The sequence below is a fragment of the Anomaloglossus baeobatrachus genome, chromosome 9 (assembly GCF_048569485.1).
Source record: "Anomaloglossus baeobatrachus isolate aAnoBae1 chromosome 9, aAnoBae1.hap1, whole genome shotgun sequence".
Taxonomy (NCBI): Eukaryota; Metazoa; Chordata; class Amphibia; order Anura; family Aromobatidae; genus Anomaloglossus; species Anomaloglossus baeobatrachus.
In genome coordinates this window covers 205273383-205297293 of record NC_134361.1, presented here as the reverse complement: position 1 = coordinate 205297293, position 23911 = coordinate 205273383, and the positions used below count along the sequence as shown (strand labels likewise).

General features: G+C 58.7%; 1 protein-coding gene across 1 annotated transcript in view; it reads right to left on the bottom strand.

Moving 5' to 3' along the window:
* The window catches only part of SH2D3C (SH2 domain containing 3C), a 93103-nt gene extending 71071 nt beyond the window's left edge, over positions 1 to 22032 (bottom strand). The window contains exons 1-2 of the mRNA XM_075324306.1: positions 21807 to 22032; positions 21583 to 21718 (exon numbers count right to left, since the gene is read on the bottom strand). Of these exons, the coding sequence (XP_075180421.1) occupies positions 21583 to 21622 (40 nt within the window). The 5' untranslated portion in view covers positions 21623 to 21718; positions 21807 to 22032. The remainder of the gene's footprint in view (positions 1 to 21582; positions 21719 to 21806) is intronic.
* Between the last annotated feature and the right edge of the window lie 1879 nt (positions 22033 to 23911).

Genomic DNA, 23911 nt, shown 5'->3' with positions numbered 1-23911 from the left:
CACACACACCCCCTCGAGACACACACACACACCCACCCTCGAGACACTCCCTCGAGACACACACACACACCCACCCTCGAGACACACACACACACACCCCCTCGAGACACACACACACCCCCTCGAGACACACACACACCTTCGAGACACACACACACACCCTCGAGACACACACACACACCCACCCTCGAGACACACCCTCGAGACACACACCCACCCTCGAGACACACACACACCCACCCTCGAGACACACACACACACACACACCCCCTCGAGACACACACACACACACACCCCCTCGAGACACACACACACACACCCCCTCGAGACACACACACACACACCCCCTCGAGACACACACACACACCCCCTCGAGACACACACACACACCCTCGAGACACACACACACACACCCTCGAGACACACACACACCCTCGAGACACACACACCCCCTCGAGACACACACACACACCCCCTCAAGACACACACACACACACACACACCCTCGAGACACACACACACACCCCCTCGAGACACACACACACCCCCTCGAGACACACACACACCCCCTCGAGACACACACACACCCCCTCGAGACACACACACACCCCCTCGAGACACACACACACCCCCTCGAGACACACACACACCCCCTCGAGACACACACACACCCCCTCGAGACACACACACACCCCCTCGAGACACACACACACCCCCTCGAGACACACACACACACCCCCTCGAGACACACACACACACCCCCTCGAGACACACACACACACCCCCTCGAGACACACACACACACCCCCTCGAGACACACACACACCCCCTCGAGACACACACACACCCCCTCGAGACACACACACACACACACACACCCTCGAGACACACACACACACCCCCTCGAGACACACACACACACCCCCTCGAGACACACACACACACCCCCTCGAGACACACACACACCCCCTCGAGACACACACACACCCCCTCGAGACACACACACACACACACACACCCTCGAGACACACACACACCTTCGAGACACACACACACACCCACCCTCGAGACACACACACACACCCTCGAGACACACCCTCGAGACACACACACACACCCACCCTCGAGACACACACACACACACCCCCTTCGAGACACACACACACCCACCCTCGAGACACACACACACCCCCTCGAGACACACACACACCCCCTCGAGACACACACACACACCCCCTCGAGACACACACACACCCCCTCGAGACACACACACACCCCCTCGAGACACACACACACCCCCTCGAGACACACACACACACACACACACCCTCGAGACACACACACACCTTCGAGACACACACACACACCCACCCTCGAGACACACACACACACCCTCGAGACACACCCTCGAGACACACACACACACCCACCCTCGAGACACACACACACACACCCCCTTCGAGACACACACACACCCACCCTCGAGACACACACACACACACACACACACACACCCTCGAGACACACACACCCTCGAGACACACACACCCCCTCGAGACACACACACACACCTTCGAGACACACACACACACCTTCGAGACACACACACACACACCCTCGAGACACACACACACACACACACACCCTCGAGACACACACACACACACACACACCCTCGAGACACACACACACACACACACACCCTCGAGACACACACACACACCCTCGAGACACACACACACACCCTCGAGACACACACACACACCCTCGAGACACACACACACCCTCGAGACACACACACACCCTCGAGACACACACACACCCTCGAGACACACACACACCCTCGAGACACACACACACCCTCGAGACACACACACACCCTCGAGACACACACACACACCCCCTCGAGACACACACACACACCCACCCTCGAGACACTCCCTCGAGACACACACACACACCCACCCTCGAGACACACACACACACCCCCTCGAGACACACACACACCCCCTCGAGACACACACACACCTTTGAGACACACACACACACCCTCGAGACACACACACACACCCACCCTCGAGACACACCCTCGAGACACACACCCACCCTCGAGACACACACACACCCACCCTCGAGACACACACACACACACACACCCTCGAGACACACACACACACACACACCCTCGAGACACACACACACACACACCCTCGAGACACACACACACACACCCCCTCGAGACACACAGACACACACCCCCTCGAGACACACACACACACACACCCTCGAGACACACAGACACACACCCCCTCGAGACACACAGACACACACCCCCTCGAGACACACAGACACACACCCCCTCGAGACACACACACACCCCCTCGAGACACACACACACACCCCCTCGAGACACACACACACACCCCCTCGAGACACACACACACACCCCCTCGAGACACACACACACACCCCCTCGAGACACACACACACCCACCCTCGAGACACTCCCTCGAGACACACACACACACACACCCACCCTCGAGACACACACACACACACCCCCTCGAGACACACACACACCCCCTCGAGACACACACACACCCCCTCGAGACACACACACACCCCCTCGAGACACACACACACCCTCGAGACACACACACACACCCCCTCGAGACACACACACACACCCACCCTCGAGACACACACACACACCCACCCTCGAGACACTCCCTCGAGACACACACACACACCCACCCTCGAGACACACACACACACACACACCCCCTCGAGACACACACACACCTTCGAGACACACACACACACCCTCGAGACACACACACACACCCACCCTCGAGACACACCCTCGAGACACACACCCACCCTCGAGACACACACACACCCACCCTCGAGACACACACACACACACACACACCCTCGAGACACACACACACACCCTCGAGACACACACACACACACCCCCTCGAGACACACACACACCCCCTCGAGACACACACACACACCCCCTCGAGACACACACACACACCCCCTCGAGACACACACACACACCCCCTCGAGACACACACACACACACCCTCGAGACACACACACACACACCCTCGAGACACACACACACCCTCGAGACACACACACACCCTCGAGACACACACACACCCTCGAGACACACACACACCCTCGAGACACACACACACACCCTCGAGACACACACACACACCCCCTCGAGACACACACACACACCCCCTCGAGACACCCCCTCAAGACACACACACACACACACACCCTCGAGACACACACACACACACCCTCGAGACACACACACACACACCCTCGAGACACACACACACACCCCCTCGAGACACACACACACCCTCGAGACACACACACACCCTCGAGACACACACACACACACACCCCCTCGAGACACACACACACACACACCCTCGAGACACACACACCCTCGAGACACACACACACACCCCCTCGAGACACACACACACACCCCCTCGAGACACACACACACACCCCCTCGAGACACACACACACCCCCTCGAGACACACACACACCCCCTCGAGACACACACACACACCCTCGAGACACACACACACACCCTCGAGACACACACACACACCCTCGAGACACACACACACACCCCCTCGAGACACACACACACCCTCGAGACACACACACACACACACACACACACACACCCCTCGAGACACACACACACACACCCTCGAGACACACACCCCCTCGAGACACACACACACACCCCCGAGACACACACACACACCCCCTCGAGACACACACACACCCCCTCGAGACACACACACACACTCACACCCTCGAGACACACACACACACCCTCGAGACACACACACACACACACACACACACACCCTCGAGACACACACACACACACACACACCCTCGAGACACACACACACACACACACACACACCCTCGAGACACACACACACACACACCCTCGAGACACACACACACACACACCCTCGAGACACACACACACACACACCCTCGAGACACACACACACACACACACCCTCGAGACACACACACACACACACCCTCGAGACACACACACCCTCGAGACACACACACCCTCGAGACACACACACCCTCGAGACACACACACCCTCGAGACACACACACCCTCGAGACACACACACCCTCGAGACACACACACCCTCGAGACACACACACCCTCGAGACACACACACCCTCGAGACACACACACCCTCGAGACACACACACCCTCGAGACACACACACTTATACACACACACACACTTATACACACACACACACTTATACACACACACACACTTATACACACACACACACTTATACACACACACACACACACTTATACACACACACACACTTATACACACACACTTATACACACACACACTTATACACACACGTATACATACACAAAATTAAATATATGTATAGATATATTCTGTTGCATATATTGTGTGTACGGGAAAAATATATATACAAAAGAAAAAAAAATTCTATATGGACATAGTCATGCCATCAAGTACTGTATAAGTCTGGCTTCCAAACCTGGGACTTGAGGGTTCCATGCCACACCCTTAAGGTAAAGTAGACATGGGACCACTGTGGCCCTTTTACCCAAAAAACAGCTTCACCTGTCTATAGGTTGTTATTGCAGCTCATCTCCACTAAACATAACAGGGCTGCAATACCACAGACAACCTGCAAACAAGTGTGGCGCTGTTTTTAGAAGAACCTGATATGGAACCGTCTCTGCTAATACAGCAGTGAGGAATCTGTAAGGAAGCGCTAAAGACAACCCCCCGCCCCCCCGTAAAATCATTTTTTTTTTCTTATTCTAAAACATTGAGCATAATTTTCATTTTCCGTTTTTTTGGGGGAGGGGGGGATGCTATTAACTTATTTCAGCCAAAATTGCCAGTAAGTGGGCAGATGATAGGCACAGATTGATTCGCTTTTGTGTCCTCAAGTCCTAAGCTCCCACTTGCCAGATAATTATTCAGCGGTGGTGACAAAAGAGGGATACACAATGGCCGCCAGGAAAGGAAATCATAGGGAAAAAATAGCACGGCAATTTGGAAAATCATAGGTACTTTTTTTGCATTTCCTTGTTGGACGTGGGGGGGAAACTGGATGGTACAATAGGGATTTTTTTTTTTTTTTTTTTTTTTTAGTAAATAACTAGGGGGTCCTCGTCCTGCAGATGCCCTGTGATTAGCATTTACATATCCCCAGGGATAAGGGGGTCTTGTCATTTACATATGTTTACAGTCAGTCAGAAGACAAATTGGTGCCGCACATTTACATGGCACCGCACCCAAAACAAAAGGCCCCTCCATGAGACAAGGGGACATTGATAGTCCATACAGAGGGTAGTATGATTACAGGGGGCGAGGCAGGCGATCAAAGACAATTAGGTGATTAACCCCCAACAAAGATTACACGCTTCAGACCATGTACTCAAGATGGCTGGCAGCTGAGCTACGAAAACAGCAATTGCATTAAACAGTCACTTACAACGCGCCAGCTTCCGAAAATCAGGACTGTTTAAGTGGATATAAATAAAAAATCTAAAATTATACAAATAAAACATCTCACGGATAAGTAAAAATGGCCTAAGTGAGCGTCATAGGTGTTCACATCATCCCGTTTACAACGGTGACCGTTAATTCGAAATTCAAATGTCTCCATGGAAACATCTTTTTAAATTTTCAAATTTTTCAAACTTGGAATCTTCAGACACTCAAAGGAACTTTTAAAAAAAAAACGGTTTTCAAATATTTTGCATTTTTTTGTAACATTTTTGAAAGCAACTTTTTAGAGTGTAATATTTTTTTTTTCCTGATTTTTTTTTTTAAAGGAGTTGTCCGGTGAAAACAAGTGATCACCTATGTATAGGTCCGACAGATGGGACCCTCTGTCTCTCTCTCTCTGTCCATGTCGGTTGGTCTCTCCTCCTCTCTCATACTCACCGATCCCCGGCGCGGTTTATGCAAATCCATGCTAATAAAACGCTGCTTTTTACAGTCCCAGCAAAGTCTATGAGATTTCTGAAATCTCATGCGCACACACAAACACATCAGGTTTTTTTCCTGACTGTTGTCAAATACCTGCGTTTTTGGTCAGGTTTTTAAAGAATGAGAAAGTCAATTAAATTGCTGCATTTTTTTCATTGATACAACCCAGTTTGTAGAAAAAAAAGTAGCAAAAACGCATGAAAAACGCACCAAAAACTCAGGAGATTTCATGCCACAAGATCAGGTTTTGGTCAGGAAAAAAACGTACCAAAAAATCCCTATGTGAACATAGACTTACGGTAGAGCAGCAATGTGCATATGCTGCACCCCTGCTCCATTCATTCCCTATCCACACATTTTCCTGCAGGCCTATAGAGAACGAATTGAGCTGGAATCAGGGGTCCGAACTGCCGCGTCATTATGTAATGGGGATAATATTGCCACATCGGGGGGGAAAAAAAAAAAAGTTCCCTAATAAGGGGTATCCTGCAGTGTTAAAGAGGTTGCCCATTGAAAACAAGTTACATTTTTTAGAAAAATATGAAAAATTACAATCATTTTTAAAAAAGTGCCATAACCAAAGCACGCTGCGTTTTAAAGGAAAACTAACATTTGGCAATATTTTTGCTCCAAAATTACTGAAAAAGGCTACTTTCACACTTGCGTTCAGCGCAGTCCGTCACTATGGAGAATAGCGCAGTTCGTTAACGCACTGCGCTATTCACCATAGACTTGTATGGACGACGCACTGTAACGCAAGTGTCAGCGTTGCATCCGCCAGACGACGCAGCGTCGTTATTTTGACGCTGCGTCAGGTGGAAGGAACGCAGCATGTAACGCTTTTTTGAGCAGTGCAATCCATAGGATTTCACTGCGCATGCTTTTTTTTTTTTTTTTTTTAAAATCACAAACTTTATTTTGTCTCTCGGTGGTCGAACGTTCAGCTGAGCGCCCGGCCGCCGGCATGTGAGTGCTCTCAGCTGAGCGTCCGGCCGCCGGCATTTGAGAGCGCTCAGCTGAGCGCCCGGCCGCCGGCATTTGAGAGCGCTCAGCTGAGCGCCCGGCCGCCGGCATGTGAGAGCTCTCAGCTGAGCGCCCGGCCGCCGGCATGCGAGAGCTCTCAGCTGAGCGCCCGGCCGCCGGCATGCGAGAGCTCTCAGCTGAGCGCCCGGCCGCCGGCATGCGAGAGCTCTCAGCTGAGCGCCCGGCCGCCGGCATGCGAGAGCTCTCAGCTGAGCGCCCGGCCGCCGGCATGTGAGAGCTCTCAGCTGAGCGCCCGGCCGCCGCCATGTGAGAGCGCTCAGCTGAGCGCCCGGCCGCCGGCATGTGAGAGCGATCAGCTGAGCGCCCGGCCGCCGGCATGTGAGAGCGATCAGCTGAGCGCCCGGCCGCCGGCATGTGAGAGCGCTCAGCTGAGCGCCCGGCCGCCGCCATGTGAGAGCGCTCAGCTGAGCGCCCGGCCGCCGCCATGTGAGAGCGCTCAGCTGAGCGCCCGGCCGCCGCCATGTGAGAGCGCTCAGCTGAGCGCCCGGCCGCCGGCATGTGAGAGCGATCAGCTGAGCGCCCGGCCGCCGCCATGTGAGAGCGCTCAGCTGAGCGCCCGGCCGCCGGCATGTGAGAGCGATCAGCTGAGCGCCCGGCCGCCGGCATGTGAGAGCGATCAGCTGAGCGCCCGGCCGCCGGCATGTGAGAGCGCTCAGCTGAGCGCCCGGCCGCCGCCATGTGAGAGCGCTCAGCTGAGCGCCCGGCCGCCGCCATGTGAGAGCGCTCAGCTGAGCGCCCGGCCGCCACCATGTGAGAGCGCTCAGCTGAACGCCCGGCCGCCGCCATGTGAGAGCGCTCAGCTGAGCGCTCGGCCGCCAGGTGATCAGTTGATCATTCACAATAGTCTGCTGCCGGTAAAACTGTAAAGAAGGAGAAAAAAAAAAAAGCTTTCCGTTGTTTTATACGATCCGTTGCATCCGTTGTGCCATTATATGCAACACATCCATTGCATCCGTCACACAACGCAATGCAACGGATGCCGTTCAACCCAAGCGTGAAACTAGCCAAAGAATGCAGAAAAAAAAAAAGTATCCAGCCTTCTGCTGCCCATACAAAACAGACTGATTTCCATCTGTGTGTTATCAGATTTTTAATCACTGCTTTGTTTGTGTGTCAGGTTTTACTATCAGAGTTTTATCAGTTTTTTTGTATGCAAAAATAAAAACAAAAATGAAATGAACAGCCTCTAATGCTGTTTGACTGGAAATGGTTTAACTTGAATGAACCAAGGAAGTGTGAACGAGGCCTTAGCTCTCAGCCAAAGTATCTACCAACTGAGAAGGGTTGGGATCCTCCATACACAAAGGATAGTTTGTTCGGCCAATATTCATCCATTGTGTAATGACTGATTAGTGCCAGGGTTCCAAAAATCCCAGCAATAACCTGACAATTTCAATAGACTTTTAGGGTACGTCTGCACACTGCAGTTGTGTTAACCATAAAACTGCACCCTGTGGCCCAAAAACGCATCCATTTTCTATGAGTTTTTTGACCGTGCATTTTCTGTGGATTTTTTTTTATCACCAATGTGTGAAAACGTAAGAACTAACATGTTGCAGTTTTGGGGTCACCGTAACACTGCAGCCCCCCCCCCCCCCCAAAAAAAAGCAACGTGCCCACAGCAAAACTAAAATATCAGATTTTGCTGCAAAAACACAGCATGTGCATGGGGCATTACAGTAGGCCTAGGTGGAAGGGTTCACACTCACATTCTTATTCTTTGTTTGTGATACTACCTTTTATTTTTTCTTCCTTTGCAAGTTTTACAGTTGCATTGACGAACAAATCAATCTCGTTGATTGACGAACAAATCAATTGCTGATGTTTACTATTTGACCATGGAATTGACTGTTTAATTTTTTTTGTTATTTTTAAAAATTTGAATAAAAAAGATGTTTAAAAAAAAAAAAGAAATCCACAGGTCTGTTCCGACAGGGTGGTTTTCCTGCATTTTTGGTGCATATTTTCCCACCAAATCCAATGGTTAAAATCCGCACCAAATTCCACACCAAAGTTTTGGTGCGATTTTCTGGGAGATCGTGAGGATTTTTCTGCAGAAAAATCCGCACGATCTTTTGTCCCTGGGCACAGGGCCTTATAGTATATGTTCCCAGGTTGCAGATTTAGGTGCAGATTTTCTGCACCTATAACTGCATCTCTTGGCAGGAAAAACACTGGGGAAAAAAAAAAGACTAAATGCTTTTTTGCCACGTTTTTTGCTCTTTTTGATGCATTTTTTTATTCACTGAGATGGGAAAAACTCTAGGAAAAAAAAAGCAAAAAAAAAAACTACTGACATGTCAATTGTTTGGTGCAGTTTTTTCTGCACCAAAATCTGCAAGGAAAAAAAAAACTGCACTTGCTGGGATGCATTTTCTCCTGCATATTGATTAAAATATGGAAGAAAAAAAAATGCATAAAAAAAAAGCGAAAAAAAAACCCCAAAAAGAACACAGCCTTATAGAGAACAGCCACATTTTATTTTTGTATGAGAAACTATTTTTTCCTGAAAGAAATTCCTCACTTATCTTTGGTCACTTCATAATTTATATTTTATACAGAAACAATATCTAGTAATTTACCATTAGGATCTCCACCTGGATCGGAACATTATCCTCATTGGTATATGCAGCCTTGTAGATATCAAGCGCCAAAGTCCGTGGAATACAAAGTCTTCACAGGTTTAGGAGAGATGCCCCAAATACAAGGCCAGATTGACACATCCATGTCCCTGGATCGGAGTATGGACTGGCTGCTGGTCTCCTAGAACCTCATACGTCTGTGGAGCGGTTGCATTCGGGTCAGGAGATCAGCAGCCGGTCCGTCCATCGTGGTCCAAACTCAGACCTCAAAAAACAGATGTGCCAATCCCGGCCTTACTTCACTTAGTTCCTCTGGAAGACGTAAAAGTCAAAGAAATGGAGAAGCGTGATGCCGGTCACTGGGCGTGGGAACGCTGGAGTCATGTAAGCTCTCACTTAAGATGTGGGAACCCAAATCTACACCCAAAACCACAAGTGTATATTCACATTATTAAAAAAAAAACCAAAACAAGCATGGTTCCTCTATTCAAGTGACTTATGGGTTTGGATTCTCCAGAGTAGACCAGACGCAATAGTCAACTATGCTATTCACTAGAGGGACACAAAGATCGATCACACTAACAGTGTGAACTGCTCCTTACCCTGGACAAGTGCTCCTGTGGCGCCCCTGAGGCTTCAGTCGCCACCGGGTACTGCATCTCACCAGAGGTGCGGTATTCATCCCAGGTAAGGAGGAGGTCAGTGCTGGTTCACAACATCCAGAACCACAAATAAGCCAAATAAGCCACAAATAAGCCAGTTGCCCTCTCACCGGGATGGTCACCATATTGTCTTGGGCCTCCCACCCACTAACTCTGGGGCTCGAGTGAGCGGGGCAACTGATCTGGGGAGTTGGAGCCACACAGACCAGAGATTTTTCGGCACCACCGGGAAACCAAGTGAGGCACAGGAGAATACGGTCGTTGAGGGGAGAGCAAAAAGCTCCCTCAGGACTGGCGCACATCTCAGGGTGCGGAGCCCTAGGTTGGTGGGAAAGTCACGGCCTGCCAGCAGAATCTGCCGGGCAGAGGATTTCAAGTCTTACGGCCCATAACTGCGTCCGGGGCAAAGCAGCATATACAGCCAGGAGCCATGACCATAGGGCGGCCCATCAACTGACTCGCGCTGCCTGCTAGGCGCGACGGGGAACATAACCAACCCCAAGGACTAGGGTCCCTGTGTAGCTTCAAATCACAGGGACTCCCAACAGAGTGCAGGGAGGAAGGACTCCTGACGTATCCCTCCGGTACCGGCCCCCGAACTATCCGGGATCGTCTGGAGCCCATCACAGCGGAGTCTGGCAGTCCAACGACAGGAGCAACTCAGTGAGCTTAAACTGCAAACAATGTGTGGTCTGATCCTTCCCGCGCTTCCCACACTGGGGTTGAAAACTACTCCCAACATCCTCCCTGGGCCCTAGCTCTACCTGTGGAGAGCTGAAACATCGGAGCTGCGTTACCATCTGCCCCAGCAGAGACTCCCCTCCTGACCACATACCACAGGTGGGATCACGAAAGACAACTACTCCCATCATTTTGGCTGACACTGCAGGAGCACGGAGCCGGGCCAGGCCACTGTGACAACCCAAACCCCCCAAAAACCGGCCCGGTGACAAGTAACTCCCAAGACCCCAGGGGCACGTCATATACTTAGTGGTTGGACAAGTGCTCATCTCTCCCGACTCCCCTATACACATTAACCGGGGCTCACCCAGCCACCTAAAAGAATCAGAGAATTGAACTCCAGCCCCCGATCCTTACTTTATGGCGGCCTATATAGAAAATGGATGGATAGCCGAAACGTGCCGAAGTTGATGTATCTGAGAAAGCAAAGCCACTTGGAGATGTCATATGTACATCCAACCTTATGGAACCACCACCCAATCACTTTTGGACACTGACCAAAGTCTTCATCTTGAGAGATGTCCTCTACAATTAGGTCACTTGTGCCCTCCATATAAAATTAGGCAAGTCAGCTGTGGCTTCGTTAAAACTCCTATGGTGACTGAACTTTAGCAACCTCTAGCTGCCGGACCGGATGGGCACAATTATGGCCGGGCCCAATTACCTGGACCTAATTGTTGGGTCACCATGACCTTGGATGCATTAATCTGTCCTTCGAAATGCAGGCAACTTCTTTATGGCAAATCAATGTTGGAATGCACGCAACGTCTTTCCGCTAGATTTATGGAATATACTCAAAGGGATCAATGTAACCAGTGATAGATGGTCGTCCAGGCCAACTGGATATATCATGGGGTACAAGTCACTGGAATGACTGACCTGGCTTATTACTTACGCCCCACACCTTAAAGCATAGGGGATATCTTCTTGATCAGTGGGGTCCGGTCACAGGGGTCTGTAACGATCGGTAGAGCAGGGAACTTATCCCTGTGGCAGTGCGCAGACCTGACTGCTGTGACATTCATTCCCTATGGGGCTACTGAGCGCAGCGCGCGCAACTTTTTCCGGTGGCCCCATAGAGAATGAATGGTCGACCCGGTACATTATCACCTATGCTACGTAGAATATGTGACTGCTCAGGACACCAGAGAGATCCATCTTTGCCGAATACGAGCAAGCGACACGCATTGTATGGCATTACTGACATTTCTGGACACAGGGGCTTCACTGATTGACTCCTGAAGAGATTGATGACTCTGACCCAGACTTCCGGCCTCGGTGCTGTAGACATTACTTACTGACGCTTTGCTGGACTCTGCAGAAAATACAGGTCTATCTGTCAGAAGAAGGAAATGAATGCACTCAGCTCCCGGATTATGGGAAATGTGGCGGCTTCTGCAAGTGGAAGCGTTTTCTGAAGTTTCTTGAAAATTGACATAAGAAAACTATCTTGCTGCTGAAAAGGTGATTACCGTATATTATCACGTCTGAGGATCTAACTAGCAAAAATAAACCCTAATGTATATTTATAGGAGGGGGGACGGGGACCACATGCCGTGCCAAGGAGGGGGGAGGACTGGGACCACGTGCCGTGCCATGGAAGGGAGGAGGGGGACGGGGACCACGTGCCGTGCCATGGAGGGGGGGGACGGGGACCACTTGCCGTGCCATGGAAGGGGGGAGGGGGACGGGGACCACGTGCCGTGCCATGGAAGGGGGGAGGGGGACGGGGACCACGTGCCGTGCCATGGAAGGGGGGAGGGGACGGGGACCACGTGCCGTGCCATGGAAGGGGGGAGGGGGACGGGGACCACGTGCCGTGCCATGGAAGGGGGAGGGGAACGGGGACCACGTGCCGTGCTATGTAAGGGGGGGAGGGGGACGGGGACCGACATGCCGTGCCATGGAAGGGGGGAGGGGGACAGGGACCACGTGCCGTGCCATGGAAGGGGGGGAGGACGGTGACCACGTGCCGTGCCATGGAAGGGGGGAGGGGGACGGGGACCACGTGCCGTGCCATGGGAAGGGGGGAGGGGGACGGGGACCACGTGCCGTGCCATGGAAGGGGGGAGGGGAACGGGGACCACGTGCCGTGCCATGGAAGGGGGGAGGGGAACGGGGACCACACGCCGTGCTATGTAAGGGGGGGGAGGGGGGACGGGGACCACATGCCGTGCCATGGAAGGGGGGAGGGGGACAGGGACCACGTGCCGTGCCATGGAAGGGGGGGGGGGGGGGGGACAGGGACCACGTGCCGTGCCATGGAGGGGGGGTGGGGACAGGGACCACGTGCCGTGCCATGGAGGGGGGGGGACGGGAACCACGTGCCCGTGCCATGGAGGGGGACCGTGTGCCGTGCCATGGAGGGAGCACGGGGGTCCGTAGTGTGCCGTGGCCATGGAGGGAGGACGGGGACCATGTGCCGTGCCATGGAGGGAGGCGGGGGACGGGGACCATATGCCATGCCATGGATGGGGGTGGGGACGGGGACCACATGCCATTGCCATGGAAGGGGGAGGGAGGGGAAACGGGGGACCCACGTGCCGTGCTATGTAAGGGGGTGAGGGGGACGGGGACCACATGCCGTGCCATGGAAGGGGGGAGGGGGGACAGGGACCACGTGCCGTGCCATGGAAGGGGGGGGGGGACGGGGACCACGTGCCGTGCCATGGAAGGGGGGGGGGGCGGGGACCACGTGCCGTGCCATGGAGGGGGGGGGGACGGGAAACCACGTGCCGTGCCATGGAGGGGGGGGGGGGACGGGAACCACGTGCCGTGCCATGGAGGGGGGGGGGACGGGAACCACGTGCCGTGCCATGGAGGGGGGGGGACGGGAACCACGTGCCGTGCCATGGAGGGGGGGGACCGTGTTGCCGTGCCATGGAGGGAAGGACGGGGTCCGTGTGCCGTGCACATGGAGGGGGGACGGGGACCATGTGCCGTGCCATGGAGGGGAGGCGGGGGACGGGGACCACATGCCATGCCATGGATGGGGGGGGGACGGGGACCACATGCCATGCCATGGATGGGGGGGACGGGGACCACATGCCATGCCATGGATGGGGGGGGGACGGGGACAGGGACCATGTACCATGCAATGGAGGGGAGTCATGTGCTCTGCCATGGGGGGGGGGGGGTGACGGGGGAGACCATGTGCCGTGCAATGGGGAGTCAATGACCTACAGTCAAGGCATCATGTTAAAGTCAACACACAAGGTAACAGGAAGGTCCCAATATACAGTATATCGGATAAAAGTTGTCAAAACCCAATTTTCTCTGGATTAGCCGACCATAATAATGCCGCCAGGTGTCTTCAGCAAAGTAACCATATCCAATGTAGGAATCAACAAAATTTTAAGACCACTTTTAGCCTTATGCAATAGTCGATCTGTACTAATCATCCGCTCAGTCATTTATCAGCCCGGGTGAGACTCCACAAGGACAGTATAATTGAAACTGGTTGTAGGGAATCTGCACAATCCGTCTTCTCCAACTAGAGATGTGCTCAGGGTTTGCCCCCTGCAGACCCCCCCCTGCCAGTTTCCAATCTGTCCCATGCGTTATGTACACATAATTAGGCCATAATAATTAGCAAAGAGACCTCATTTATCAAGAAAAAGCGATGCTTGTGCCGAGAGCAGGGATCCCCCGTAATGGTGGCCGGAGAGCAGGGATCCCCCGTAATGTGCCGAGAGCAGGGATCCCCTCCGTAATGTGCCGAGAGCAGGGATCCCCCGTAATGTGCCGAGAGCAGGGATCCCCCCGTAATGTGCCGAGAGCAGCAGGGATCCCCCGTAATGTGCCGAGAGCAGGGGATCCCCCCGTAATGTGCCCGAGAGCAGGGATCCCCTCCCCCGTAATGTGCCTGAGAGCAGGGGATCCCCCGTAATGTTGCCGAGAGCAGGGATCCCCCCGTAATGTGCCGAGAGCAGGGATCCCCCGCAATGTGCCGAGAGCAGGATCGAGTGCGAGCGGATCCCCCGCAATGTGACCGAGAGCAGGGATCCCCCGCGTAATGTGCCGTGAGAGCAGGGATCCCCGCGTAATGTGCCGAGAGCAGGGATCCCGCGTAATGTGCCCGAGAGCAGGATCCCGCGTAATGTGCCGAGAGCAGGGGATCCCGCGTAATGTGCCTGAGAGCAGGGATCCCAGCGTAATGTGCCGAGAGCAGGGATCCCCGCGTAATGTGCCGAGAGCAGGGATCCCCGCGATAATGTGCCGAGAGCAGGGATCCCCCGTAATGTGCCGAGAGCAGGGATCCCGCGTAATGTGCCGAGAGCAGGGATCCCCCGTAATGTGCCGAGAGCAGGGGATCCCGCGTAATGTGCCGAGAGCAGGGATCCCGCGTAATGTGCCGTACTTTGCCGTGATACTTTGCCGTGAAGCCCTGGCCAGCTTCTCAAATAGTAAATATACAAGGGGGTTTTGTGAATGACAGATTATGGAATTGCTGTTAGATCTATTGGGTGAGATACCGGGGTCCGGCCGCTGACGTGTGCACTCCGGTATCTCCACTGACCTCACTGATGATGAAGATGGAAACTGTACACCGTGTTTTCGTCTTCGCCTGCTCCCCATAGAATAGTCAACAACGTGACAGTCAATAAATTGATTTTGCTCCAAGGTTTCAGACAAGAGAACACAAAAAAAAAAAAGCAACGTGGCACAAAAAACAGTGGAGACCCTCTCGAGATGCCCACAAGCTTTTCCCATCCTAAAACCAAGGGGCCACAGCAAGAGTCAAGGAGGGATAGCGGAGACTGAGAGCCTCATTTCAAGGAGGAACCGTGGGGAACGCGCCAAGGCCGGGGAAAGCGCGGGGGAATGCGCCAAGGCCGGGGAAAGCGCGGGGGAAACGCGCCAAGGCCGGGGGAACGCGCCAAGGCCGGGAAAACGCGCCAAGGCCGGGGGAACGCGCCAAGGCCGGGGGAACGCGCCAAGGCCGGGGGAACGCGCCAAGGCCGGGGGAACGCGCCAAGGCCGGGGGAACGCGCCAAGGCCGGGGGAACGCGCCAAGGCCGGGGGAACGCGCCAAGGCCGGGGGAACGCGCCAAGGCCGGGGGAACGCGCCAAGGCCGGGGGAACGCGCCAAGGCCGGGGGAACGCGCCAAGGCCGGGGGAACGCGCCAAGGCCGGGGGAACGCGCCAAGGCCGGGGGAACGCGCCAAGGCCGGGGGAACGCGCCAAGGCCGGGGGAACGCGCCAAGGCCGGGGGAACGCGCCAAGGCCGGGGGAACGCGCCAAGGCCGGGGGAACGCGCCAAGGCCGGGGGAACGCGCCAAGGCCGGGGGAACGCGCCAAGGCCGGGGGAACGCGCCAAGGCCGGGGGAACGCGCCAAGGCCGGGGGAACGCGCCAAGGCCGGGGGAACGCGCCAAGGCCGGGGGAACGCGCCAAGGCCGGGGGAACGCGCCAAGGCCGGGGGAACGCGCCAAGGCCGGGGGAACGCGCCAAGGCCGGGGGAACGCGCCAAGGCCGGGGGAACGCGCCAAGGCCGGGGGAACGCGCCAAGGCCGGGGGAACGCGCCAAGGCCGGGGAACGCGCCAAGGCCGGGGGAACGCGCCAAGGCCGGGGGAACGCGCCAAGGCCGGGGGAAACGCGCCAAGGCCGGGGAAACGCGCCAAGGCCGGGGAAACGCGCCAAGGCCGGGGAAACGCGCCAAGGCCGGGGAAACCGCGGGGAACGCGCCAAGGCCGGGGAACCGCGGGGGAACGCGCCAAGGCCGGGGAAACCGCGGGGGAACGCGCCAAGGCCGGGGAAACCGCGGGGGAACGCGCCAAGGCCGGGGAAACCGCGGGGGAACGCGCCAAGGCCGGGGAAACCGCGGGGGAACGCGCCAAGGCCGGGGAAACCGCGGGGGAACGCGCCAAGGCCGGGGAAACCGCGGGGGAACGCGCCAAGGCCGGGGAAACCGCGGGGGAACGCGCCAAGGCCGGGGAAACCGCGGGGGAACGCGCCAAGGCCGGGGAAACCGCGGGGGAACGCGCCAAGGCCGGGGAAACCGCGGGGGAACGCGCCAAGGCCGGGGAAACCGCGGGGGAACGCGCCAAGGCCGGGGAAACCGCGGGGGAACGCGCCAAGGCCGGGGGAAACCGCGGGGGAACGCGCCAAGGCCGGGGAAACCGCGGGGGAACGCGCCAAGGCCGGGGAAACCGCGGGGGAACGCGCCAAGGCCGGGGAAACCGCGGGGGAACGCGCCAAGGCCGGGGAAACCGCGGGGGAACGCGCCAAGGCCGGGGAAACCGCGGGGGAACGCGCCAAGGCCGGGGAAACCGCGGGGGAACGCGCCAAGGCCGGGGAAACCGCGGGGGAACGCGCCAAGGCCGGGGAAACCGCGGGGGAACGCGCCAAGGCCGGGGAAACCGCGGGGGAACGCGCCAAGGCCGGGGAAACCGCGGGGGAACGCGCCAAGGCCGGGGAAACCGCGGGGGAACGCGCCAAGGCCGGGGAAACCGCGGGGGAACGCGCCAAGGCCGGGGAAACCGCGGGGGAACGCGCCAAGGCCGGGGAAACCGCGGGGGAACGCGCCAAGGCCGGGGAAACCGCGGGGGAACGCGCCAAGGCCGGGGAAACCGCGGGGGAACGCGCCAAGGCCGGGGAAACCGCGGGGGAACGCGCCAAGGCCGGGGAAACCGCGGGGGAACGCGCCAAGGCCGGGGAAACCGCGGGGGAACGCGCCAAGGCCGGGGAAACCGCGGGGGAACGCGCCAAGGCCGGGGAAACCGCGGGGGAACGCGCCAAGGCCGGGGAAACCGCGGGGGGAACGCGCCAAGGCCGGGGAAACCGCGGGGGAACGCGCCAAGGCCGGGGAAACCGCGGGGGAACGCGCCAAGGCCGGGGAAACCGCGGGGGAACGCGCCAAGGCCGGGGAAACCGCGGGGGAACGCGCCAAGGCCGGGGAAACCGCGGGGGAACGCGCCAAGGCCGGGGAAACCGCGGGGGAACGCGCCAAGGCCGGGGAAACCGCGGGGGAACGCGCCAAGGCCGGGGAAACCGCGGGGGAACGCGCCAAGGCCGGGGAAACCGCGGGGGAACGCGCCAAGGCCGGGGAAACCGCGGGGGAACGCGCCAAGGCCGGGGAAACCGCGGGGGAACGCGCCAAGGCCGGGGAAACCGCGGGGGAACGCGCCAAGGCCGGGGAAACCGCGGGGGAACGCGCCAAGGCCGGGGAAACCGCGGGGGAACGCGCCAAGGCCGGGGAAACCGCGGGGGAACGCGCCAAGGCCGGGGAAACCGCGGGGGAACGCGCCAAGGCCGGGGAAACCGCGGGGGAACGCGCCAAGGCCGGGGAAACCGCGGGGGAACGCGCCAAGGCCGGGGAAACCGCGGGGGAACGCGCCAAGGCCGGGGAAACCGCGGGGGAACGCGCCAAGGCCGGGGAAACCGCGGGGGAACGCGCCAAGGCCGGGGAAACCGCGGGGGGAACGCGCCAAGGCCGGGGAAACCGCGGGGGAACGCGCCAAGGCCGGGGAAACCGCGGGGGAACGCGCCAAGGCCGGGGAAACCGCGGGGGAACGCGCCAAGGCCGGGGAAACCGCGGGGGAACGCGCCAAGGCCGGGGAAACGCGGGGGAACGCGCCAAGGCCGGGGAAACCGCGGGGGAACGCGCCAAGGCCGGGGAAACCGCGGGGGAACGCGCCAAGGCCGGGGAAACCGCGGGGGAACGCGCCAAGGCCGGGGAAACCGCGGGGGAACGCGCCAAGGCCGGGGAAACCGCGGGGGGAACGCGCCAAGGCCGGGGAAACCGCGGGGGAACGCGCCAAGGCCGGGGAAACCGCGGGGGAACGCGCCAAGGCCGGGGAAACCGCGGGGGAACGCGCCAAGGCCGGGGAAACCGCGGGGGAACGCGCCAAGGCCGGGGAAACCGCGGGGGAACGCGCCAAGGCCGGGGAAACCGCGGGGGAACGCGCCAAGGCCGGGGAAACCGCGGGGGAACGCGCCAAGGCCGGGGAAACCGCGGGGGAACGCGCCAAGGCCGGGGAAACCGCGGGGGAACGCGCCAAGGCCGGGGAAACCGCGGGGGAACGCGCCAAGGCCGGGGAAACCGCGGGGGAACGCGCCAAGGCCGGGGAAACCGCGGGGGAACGCGCCAAGGCCGGGGAAACCGCGGGGGAACGCGCCAAGGCCGGGGAAACCGCGGGGGAACGCGCCAAGGCCGGGGAAACCGCGGGGGAACGCGCCAAGGCCGGGGAAACCGCGGGGGAACGCGCCAAGGCCGGGGAAACCGCGGGGGAACGCGCCAAGGCCGGGGAAACCGCGGGGGAACGCGCCAAGGCCGGGGAAACCGCGGGGGAACGCGCCAAGGCCGGGGAAACCGCGGGGGAACGCGCCAAGGCCGGGGAAACCGCGGGGGAACGCGCCAAGGCCGGGGAAACCGCGGGGGAACGCGCCAAGGCCGGGGAAACCGCGGGGGAACGCGCCAAGGCCGGGGAAACCGCGGGGGAACGCGCCAAGGCCGGGGAAACCGCGGGGGAACGCGCCAAGGCCGGGGAAACCGCGGGGGAACGCGCCAAGGCCGGGGAAACCGCGGGGGGAACGCGCCAAGGCCGGGGAAACCGCGGGGGAACGCGCCAAGGCCGGGGAAACCGCGGGGGAACGCGCCAAGGCCGGGGAAACCGCGGGGGGAACGCGCCAAGGCCGGGGAAACCGCGGGGGAACGCGCCAAGGCCGGGGAAACCGCGGGGGAACGCGCCAAGGCCGGGGAAACCGCGGGGGAACGCGCCAAGGCCGGGGAAACCGCGGGGGAACGCGCCAAGGCCGGGGAAACCGCGGGGGAACGCGCCAAGGCCGGGGAAACCGCGGGGGAACGCGCCAAGGCCGGGGGAAACCGCGGGGGAACGCGCCAAGGCCGGGGAAACCGCGGGGGAACGCGCCAAGGCCGGGGAAACCGCGGGGGAACGCGCCAAGGCCGGGGAAACCGCGGGGGAACGCGCCAAGGCCGGGGAAACCGCGGGGGAACGCGCCAAGGCCGGGGAAACCGCGGGGGAACGCGCCAAGGCCGGGGAAACCGCGGGGGAACGCGCCAAGGCCGGGGAAACCGCGGGGGAACGCGCCAAGGCCGGGGAAACCGCGGGGGAACGCGCCAAGGCCGGGGAAACCGCGGGGGAACGCGCCAAGGCCGGGGAAACCGCGGGGGAACGCGCCAAGGCCGGGGAAACCGCGGGGGAACGCGCCAAGGCCGGGGAAACCGCGGGGGAACGCGCCAAGGCCGGGGAAACCGCGGGGGAACGCGCCAAGGCCGGGGAAACCGCGGGGGAACGCGCCAAGGCCGGGGAAACCGCGGGGGAACGCGCCAAGGCCGGGGAAACCGCGGGGGAACGCGCCAAGGCCGGGGAAACCGCGGGGGAACGCGCCAAGGCCGGGGAAACCGCGGGGGAACGCGCCAAGGCCGGGGAAACCGCGGGGGAACGCGCCAAGGCCGGGGAAACCGCGGGGGAACGCGCCAAGGCCGGGGAAACCGCGGGGGAACGCGCCAAGGCCGGGGAAACCGCGGGGGAACGCGCCAAGGCCGGGGAAACCGCGGGGGAACGCGCCAAGGCCGGGGAAACCGCGGGGGAACGCGCCAAGGCCGGGGAAACCGCGGGGGAACGCGCCAAGGCCGGGGAAACCGCGGGGGAACGCGCCAAGGCCGGGGAAACCGCGGGGGAACGCGCCAAGGCCGGGGAAACCGCGGGGGAACGCGCCAAGGCCGGGGGAAACCGCGGGGGAACGCGCCAAGGCCGGGGAAACCGCGGGGGAACGCGCCAAGGCCGGGGAAACCGCGGGGGGAACGCGCCAAGGCCGGGGAAACCGCGGGGGAACGCGCCAAGGCCGGGGAAACCGCGGGGGAACGCGCCAAGGCCGGGGAAACCGCGGGGGAATGCGCCAAGGCCGGGGAAACCGCGGGGGGAACGCGCCAAGGCCGGGGAAACCGCGGGGGAACGCGCCAAGGCCGGGGAAACCGCGGGGGAACGCGCCAAGGCCGGGGAAACCGCGGGGGAACGCGCCAAGGCCGGGGAAACCGCAGGGGAACGCGCCAAGGCCAGGGAAACCGCAGGGGAACGCGCCAAGGCCAGGGAAACCGCAGGGGAACGCGCCAAGGCCAGGGAAACCGCAGGGGAACGCGCCAAGGCCAGGGAAACCGCAGGGGAACGCGCCAAGGCCAGGGAAACCGCAGGGGAACGCGCCAAGGCCAGGGAAACGCGCCAAGGCCAGGGAAACCGCAGGGGAACGCGCCAAGGCCAGGGAAACCGCGGGGGAACGCGCCAAGGCCAGGGAAACCGCAGGGGAACGCGCCAAGGCCAGGGAAACCGCGGGGGAACGCGCCAAGGCCAGGGAAAACGCGGGGGAACGCGCCAAGGCCAGGGAAAACGCGGGGAACGCGCAGAGAATGGGAAACCCAATAATCATAATCACGCACCCATAGAAGTCCTCTTCTCTGCATAACCCTCTACAGTTTAACAATAAATGACATGTTAAGATTAGTTTGATGCTTACTGAATTTTTTGCTGCCGGGTTTCTTTGCTCCGTCGCCCATCTCGGCCACCTTGGCTGAAGCTTCGCACCGGCTGCACGCGGCTCTGTAGTACGATGCTCAGTACACTACTGTCAGGCTGTGGTTTGGTGAGAAGTCCTGTAACCACATGATGGCTTGTGATGTAGGGTGGAGAATAATGCTGAGAAAGATGTGTATCTGGAAGGTGTGACCTCCCCCTCCTCACCTTACACAGATCTGCAGACTGTGCCCCCCATTGGGTCAGAGGGTGAGTGGGGCGCACTTACTGTCATCTGAAGAACCCTGCGCAAGACTCGGTGTAGATCTTCACTTCCGCTTTTTGTTGGTTTCCTGTGACATCTTTAACATAAGAGAAGTAAGGTGACCGGCCGCCGAACGCTGTATATAGATTATGTAAGGAGGGAAACAGCAAAGTCATGAGAGATTTAGTCTATATATAATACCACCATACAGTGAATACATAACACCATTAATACCTCCATACAGTGCCTGCATTATTGTATTGTCATACTGTATATTTTTAATGCCCCTATACTGCGCACACAATATCACCATAATGTGCATGCCTAATACCACTATACAGTGCCTACATTATAGTGCCATACTGTGCAAACCTAATGTACCTATACTGTGCACATATCGTATCACCATACAGTACATACATCCTACCATATAGCACTTACATAGTGTCATACCGTGCACCCATAATGTTGCCATACCGTGCACCCCTAATGCCGCCATACCGTGCACCCCTAATGCCGCCATACCGTGCACCCCTAATGCCGCCATACCGTGCACCCCTAATGCCGCCATACCGTGCACCCCTAATGCCGCCATACCGTGCACCCCTAATGCCGCCATACCGTGCACCCCTAATGCCGCCATACCGTGCACCCCTAATGCCGCCATACCGTGCACCCCTAATGCCGCCATACCGTGCACCCCTAATGCCGCCATACCGTGCACCCCTAATGCCGCCATACCGTGCACCCCTAATGCCGCCATACCGTGCACCCCTAATGCCGCCATACCGTGCACCCCTAATGCCGCCATACCGTGCACCCCTAATGCCGCCATACCGTGCACCCCTAATGCCGCCATACCGTGCACCCCTAATGCCGCCATACCGTGCACCCCTAATGCCGCCATACCGCGCACCCCTAATGCCGCCATACCGCGCACCCTTAACGCCACCATACCGCGCACCCCTAACGCCACCATACCGCGCACCCCTAACAGGGCCATACCGCGCACCCCTAACAGGGCCATACCGCGCACCCCTAATAGGGCCATACCGCGCACCCCTAATAGGGCCATGCCGCGCACCCCTAATAGGGCCATGCCGCGCACCCCTAATAGGGCCATGCCGCGCACCCCTAATAGGGCCATGCCGCGCACCCCTAATAGGGCCATGCCGCGCACCCCTAATAGGGCCATGCCGCGCACCCCTAATAGGGCCATGCCGCGCACCCCTAATAGGGCCATGCCGCGCACCCCTAATAGGGCCATGCCGCGCACCCCCTAATAGGGCCATGCCGCGCACCCCTAATAGGGCCATGCCGCGCACCCCTAATAGGGCCATGCCGCGCACCCCTAATAGGGCCATGCCGCGCACCCCTAATAGGGCCATGCCGCGCACCCCTAATAGGGCCATGCCGCGCACCCCTAATAGGGCCATGCCGCGCACCCCTAATAGGGCCATGCCGCGCACCCCTAATAGGGCCATGCCGCGCACCCCTAATAGGGCCATGCCGCGCACCCCTAATAGGGCCATGCCGCGCACCCCTAATAGGGCCATGCCACGCACCCCTAATAGGGCCATACCGTGCACCCATAAATCCGCCATACCGTGCACCCATAATGTACCTATACTGTGCGCACATCACCATACTGTACATAAATCCTACCATATAACATTTACATAATAGTGCCATACTGTGCAAATCTAATACCACTATACATTGCACACATCATACCATAGCACTTGCATAATCGTGCCATACTGGACACACTATCACCATACTGTGCACACATAAAACAGCCCTATACAGTGTACATAATGTCACCATACTGTGTGCTGGGGAGGGTTGAATGGTGTATTAGTATGTGTTTTTCTCTCTTGTCTCCTTCCAGGACAGGAACCTTTCCTCCCTGTTGTTTCTCCAGTCCTCCCCGCTGACCCCCAGCATCACCATCTTACCTGCATGTGGTAAACCTGAGTGCAGGGTGTGACGGGTTTATATAGACTGCACCTGATTAATCCTAAAACAGAGCTGCAAGAAAAAAAAAATAGATTTTATTTCATTTGTA